At 35.0% G+C, this 6,722-nt stretch overlaps 1 protein-coding gene across 1 annotated transcript in view; it reads left to right on the top strand.

The window, feature by feature from the left end:
* Positions 1–3,049: 3,049 nt before the first annotated feature.
* The window catches only part of Asator (tau-tubulin kinase asator), a 117,504-nt gene continuing 113,831 nt past the window's right edge, over positions 3,050–6,722 (top strand). The window contains 2 exon segments of the mRNA XM_068359819.1: positions 3,050–3,195; positions 4,379–4,547. Of these exon segments, the coding sequence (XP_068215920.1) occupies positions 3,050–3,195; positions 4,379–4,547 (315 nt within the window).

Here is a 6,722-nt window from a genome sequence, read left to right as displayed (position 1 = left end):
ATTTTTTATTTTTGAATGTATTATGTAATTACTATTAATTTTTGTATTTATTTTAATTTCATTTGGCTTTACTTCGAGAGAAAATAAGAATGTTTTTTTTTGAGCCATCATTAACTGAAGGAAAACATCGATGTTTTTGGCGTCGATCGAATAACATATGATAAGTCTCTCTCTCTCTCTCTCTCTCTCTCTCTCTCTCTCTCTCTCTATTTGCGATATTTCCGTGGTAGACTTGCCAGACTCCACCAAAACCAGCCGGGGCATAGCGACCATGAAAACCAAGGTCCCCCCCCCACCCCAACCTCTTCATCTATCCACATCGTCAATACCTAACCTTCACCTGAGGTTTTGGGGGAAGGGGCCAGATAAAAGTTTAATGGGATTGGGGATGAGGGTGGGGGGGGGGGGAGCTGATTTACCCCTACTAGTTCCCACCTCCTCTGGCCCCTCCTCCCCGGAGCTCTCCCAGTATCTCTTGTTGACACTTCGGTAAGCTTCAAGGAGAGCAGTAAACAGGCCAAAGCATTTAATAGATACGTTAAATATCATTGGCGATAGTTAAGTGGCTCTAAAAAAACTTCTTTTTTTTGGCGTCGCGCGTGCAATGGTCGAGGGATGTTTGGTCTCAGGGGGCTTTACTCACTAAAGACCTCGTGAGGTTTAATTATTCAATGGCTCGTATTTCTTTTATTTCAATTTGGGTTCATTGAGTAAAGCGAGTTTATTTCTGTTTGTTCATAAAATTTTAGTTTTAGAAGTTTCTTTTAATTAATTAGTAATAATGATAATAATAATAATAATAATAATAATAATAATAATAATAATAATAATAATAATAATAATAATAATAATAATAATAATACTTTCAATGATAATAATAATAATTTAAATATTTTCAATGCTAACTTTAATAATTTTATTAATACTAATATTTTAATAATAATAATAATAATTATTATTATTGTAAATTTAATTACATCTTTAATTATTTCGAAAATTATAATAAACTTAATAATTTCTTGATCTTTTTCCATTCCCGAAATTTTTTTGCATCAGTAGCAAAGACTACGATTCTAACCTTTTATGAAATAAAAAACATTTCGTTGGATCAATTTGTGTTTTTTATCTCCCTAGTAATTGATTTAATCTCTATTTTCCCTTTTTGGTCATTTATAGTTATTCTGAAGCAAACAATTCTTAGGATTTATCTTTCTTAGCGATAATTTCGTTACACTTTGTTACACCAGTTTGTTACGTGTGAATTTATCTCAGCCATTTCATTACCTCGAAATATTTATTAATTATATATTGCATTTGAAATCAGTTAATCTCTGATTTCCTCGTGTATTTCTTTTATAACTTTCGATGAGACACACACACACACATATATATATATATATATATATGTATATATATATATATATATATGTATATATATTTATATATATATATATATATATATGTATATATATATATATATATATATAGGGATGCAAGTGCTGAATGTTTACTTTTCACTTGGATTTATGGTTACACTTCACCGGAATCTCGTTGGCTATTGGTATTCCTATTGCTTAAAGTTGTCCTCCCATGAGGTATTTAATTTCTGTCCACTTCGGTTGTTTTGCCTGGTTATCACAATAAAGTTGGTCAGTATAACTGTTTTCATTTCTTGATTCAGTGCTGCAGCACTTGTTCATTTTGTCAATGCTATCAGTGCTGTTAATGATTTCTCCTCTCATCATCATTAGTATTTTTATCAGTCTTCCTAGAAGTGGTTTATTCTGACAAGCGACACAAAGGACATTCTAAAAGGAGACTCGGGAAATTTTCTTGGGCAATGCCAGTACTACGTTGGGACTCTCTCTCTCTCTCTCTCTCTCTCTCTCTCTCTCTGTCTCTTTATATATATGTATATATATACACATATAAAATCCCACTAGCCAGGTAACCTCTGCCAAATAGCGTTTCTTCTCTTCCCCTTGAGGAAGGAAGCAACAGCCTCTCCCCATGCCAACTCTCACCGCGGGGAGAGATAATCCCCAGGTAAACTATCCCGGACTCCTCTTCTTTCCTTCTCCACCCACTTGGGGTACTCTTTTTTTTGTCTTCTTTTTCAGTTTGATCTGTCAAATGATAACTTATATACAGCGAATTGTGTACTCATACAGTCATTAGATGCTCTAGAGCTATTACATAGGATTAAAGGTCGTTGGGAGTTTATTATAAAGAGAACGAACCAGAAGAAAAAGTGAGGCATCGGCTGTCGATTTTGTGAAAGGGAATAGATGAAAAAGGTACCCAAAACGACCTTGAACGATGAACGTAACTCATCTTGACCAATGAAGAACTACTGACTGAAATTCTATCTTCCTCCTCCTCCTCCTCCTCCTCCTCCTCCTCCTCCTCCTCCTGGGCTTGTTATTTTCTCCCCGATCCTCCTCCTAGTTCCACCTCCGAAATGATTGGCCAAAAAAACCGCCGGTGCAGAGCTATCCTCAGCCCTTGACGAGCACGTGTTCGAGAACAGCAAGTCTTCTTCTTCTGTTGCATTTAATAGACCTTGTCACGTGGCGGCCACAATGGAGTCGTCTGGGGGTATTTTTGATCGAACAATACTTTATATTACTGATGTTTATGTTACTCATTTGGCTTTCAAGTCTCTTATGAATTATTGCAGCTTCTACAAGACTATTGTAGGGCTTGTTGTAAGTTCCAGTAATGCTCCCTTCGTTCACCCACCCTCTTCTAAAATCCTGGTTCCACACTGCCATTTTTATGTTTGGATGGCATAGAATATATGGCATTTTAGATCTTGGCTATCATTCCTAATCTAACTTGTGTGATAGGAATGTTTAATACTAAATGCAAATTGTTTTCGAATGTTATCCTGACATATTACATTTTTTTTTTTTTTTTTTTTACGTATTACTGTCTACTTGATACAAAAGATTCAGATCAGATGAATTGAAAGCACTATAATTATACCATGTAACTGCTTTAGGGGCGAGTGTTATACAATTAGCAGAATTCAGTATCTGTCGCATTCATGGATTTCCCCAGAATTCTCATCATTATTTTGGATTGCGATTCAAAACCGAGAGAAAGAAATGAGTCTGTTAATGAGAAACAGCTTCAGGTTTCTATGGCTGATAGAAAATGGAGGATTAGCAGTATCAGAATAGAAGATGCAAAGTAGAGTAAAAGATTATTATTATTTTTTTGCATCATTATTATTGACGTAGCCATTATCATAGGTAATCGTAGTTTAAAAAACTAGAAGAAAAGTATGATAGCAATTCGATAGTTTGATAGAGATAGATAGATAGAACATAGAATAAGTAATTTAATGTTATTATCATAATCATCATCAACAATAATATTATTAGAAGCAGGTGATAATTAGAGAGTAGAACATAGTGTAACAACACCATTCTTATCATTATTGTCGTCATCATTAGTAGTAGCATTAGTGATAAATATCTAACTTAGAATTTCATTGTTCTTATTATCATCTGCCTCTGCCTTAATATCATGGATATAATATCAGTGGGTATTCATACGATAGAAAAAAGTATTGTTCTCGTTGTGGTGGCCTATTGGAAACGTCCCGGCCTGGTGATCTGCCGGACTGGGGTTCGAGTCACGCTCAAGCTAGGTATTTTCTTGTAGTGTCTGCAACATCACCATCCTTGTTAGCTAAGGATGTGGGGTTTGGGAGAGCCTAGAGGTCTATCTGCTTAGTCCTCATCAACCATTGCCTGGTCCTCCTGGTCCTAGCATAGGTGGAGAGGGAGCTTGGGCGCTGATTATTATGTACGTATGGTCAGTCGCTATGGCATTGTCTTGTAAGGGCATCGTCACTGTCCCTTGCCTCTGCCTTTCATGAGTTGCCTTTAAACCTCAAACCTTATAAATGCCAGCTGTTATAGTATTAGTAGAAAGAGCGGTAACATGAGTAGTAATAGTAATAACATCAACAGTAGTAGTAGTAGTAGTAGTAGTAGTAGTAGTAGTAGTAGTAGTTCCCTTGGCTCTGCCATTCGTGAATGGCCCTTAAACCTTATAACCAACAACAGTTATAGTATTAGTAATAAGAGCAGCAGCAGCAGTAGTAGTATCAGTAGCTGTTGTAGTAGTAGTAGTAGTTCCCTTTGTCTCCGCCATTCATGAATGGCCATTAAACCCTAAACCTTATAAAAAGAACAGTTATAGTATTAGAAATAAGAGCAGTAATGGCAGCAGCAGCAGCAGCAGGAGCAGCAGCAGCAGCAGTAGTAGTAGTAGTAGTAGTAGTAGTAGTAGTAGTAGTTTCCTTTGCCTCCACCATTCATGAATGGCCCATTAAACCTTAAACCTTATAAAACAACAATTATAGTATTAGAAATAAGAGCAGCAGCAGCAGCAGCAGCAGCAGTAGTAGTAGTACTAGTGGTAGTAGTAGTAGTAGTAGTAGTAGTAGCAGTCGAGAGGAAAATTGTCCTTTAGCGTATAAGCTTATTGCAACTTGGCCATATCTGTCAGCCGTTGATGTTGCTAGCGAGCCCGTATAAAAGCATCACGTTCCCTCTCCCCATTCCAGATTTACTGATGCTGTGTATTGAATATCGCATCTGGTGCAAGCGAGATGAACCTCTTTGGGCCAATGGCCGAAGGGCGAATATTGCTTTCGAGGCTGTGGCGAATAAATGCTGTTCGCTTCTCGCTGGAAGAAGGTCCTTTTAGTACCACATAAGAATGGGCATTTTTTCCCTGTTCTTTTTTTCCCTGTTCTTCTTCAAGTTTTATTTTTCATTTTCTTTCTTTTGCTTTTTATTTTTTCTTTATTCTTGTTTTTCTCATTCCATGTTTTATATTTCATTTTCAGATGAATTTTCTTTACGTTTTCCCCTATTTAATCTTTTTTCTTTGTTGTATCTTATTCATTATCTTAATTTTCCTTGTTTCCTTTTCCATTATTCGTAGTCTTCTTATTCCACGTTAAAGATTTAATTTTCACCTGAATATTCTTTTTCGCTTCCCCTACTGACTCTTCCTTTTTTTTTCTTTTTTTTTATTTATATTTACTTGATCTTTTACTTTCTATTTCAATGATTTTTTTCCGTATTTTTTGTCGCTCCTAACAGTTTTTATTAGATCCATTTTTTCTTCATCTGTCTTCCTTGTGAGTAAAAATACTCATATTCTTTTTATATATAATTTTTCCTCCTATTTCTGCGATATTTCTTGCTTTCTGTTGCGTCCTCTCAATTCTCTTCTTCTTCTTCTTCTTCTTCTTCTTTGGTCATTAGGAAAGTCATCCGGTAATTTGCAAAGGTTGTCGCTTTTTGAAGCCCGAAATTGGGTTAAATCAAATTGCGATTTTTCTTTTTCTAGAGGTTTCTTTATGTCTACTCTTGGGAGGAATGTTGAAAAAAACATTCCTTTCTCTCTTTCTCCCCCTTCTCTCTCTCTCTCTCTCTCTCTCTCTCTCTCTCTCTCTCTTTTGAAGGATTTGACTCTATATCTATGTGGAAACGATTTAGTAAGCAGAGGGAACTTTCTTTCAAGCTTATTTGTTTTTAGGAAAAAAATTATCAGTATTAGGCCCCCCCTCTCTCTCTCTCTCTCTCTCTCTCTCTCTCTCTCTCTCTCTCTCTTTTGTAGGATTTGACTCTATATCTATGTGGAACGATTTTGTAAACAAAGGAAACTTTCTTTCAAGCTTCTTGATTTTAGGAAAAAATATCAGTATTTAGCCCCCCCCCCTCTCTCTCTCTCTCTCTCTCTCTCTCTCTCTCTCTCTTTCTCTCCTCAGTAATTTCCCTCTATGTCCTCTAACCGCTCTCCTCTCTCTTTTAGTAAGGCTTCCAAGTCATTTGTTTAATGCAACACGTGCCAGTAATCTGAAGAGTCTTATAAAAGCTTTACGGGGATTTCAAGTGTCTCCTTTTTCACGTTATACATTCTCGTCACTTTTCTTGATTATAAGACGACAGTTCTTTGGCAGACTTCCTGTCGAGGTAATTTGTTCCATATCAATATAGAGACGTTCCTATTAATAGTAATAATGATGAGGGTACTGATGATGATAACAACAATAGTAATAAATGGTTATGAATTAGATGATTAATGTGATAAATGAGAGAGAGAGAGAGAGAGAGAGAGAGAGAGAGAGAGAGAGAGAATCTAATCATTTATTTGGGAAATTTCAAACTAGTGTAATGAAATTAAAGGTATCAATCACTCTCCACTTTCCCATTTGAATAACTGACCTTAGTTCATTTTGTTAAATCGAATACTTACGCTATTATTTTCTTTCAAGTAGAATATCCATTCCAAGGATATATATATATATATATATATACATATATATATATATATATATATATAAATATATATATATATATATATATATATGTATAATATATATGGATAAATATCAGCACAACATCGTTCTCAAATAGAAATAAATTTCTACCCCACACTTGGGATCGAACGGTAGCCCCTTCTAATGAAAGGCCAGGTCGCTTCCAACCATGCCTCTCGTGGCATGTATATATATATATATTTATATATATATATATATATATATGGATATCTATATATTTGTGTATATATATATATATATATATATGTATATATATATATATATATATATTATATGTATATATATATATATATATTATACATATGTATGAAATTTTCAATTGAAATCGAAATCATTGTCATGTGGCCTCTCC

Source organism: Palaemon carinicauda, chromosome 36 (assembly GCF_036898095.1).
Source record: "Palaemon carinicauda isolate YSFRI2023 chromosome 36, ASM3689809v2, whole genome shotgun sequence".
NCBI classification, from domain to species: domain Eukaryota; kingdom Metazoa; phylum Arthropoda; class Malacostraca; order Decapoda; family Palaemonidae; genus Palaemon; species Palaemon carinicauda.
The sequence above is the reverse complement of the archived record's forward strand: the minus strand, read 5'-3'. Positions and strand labels throughout refer to the sequence as shown.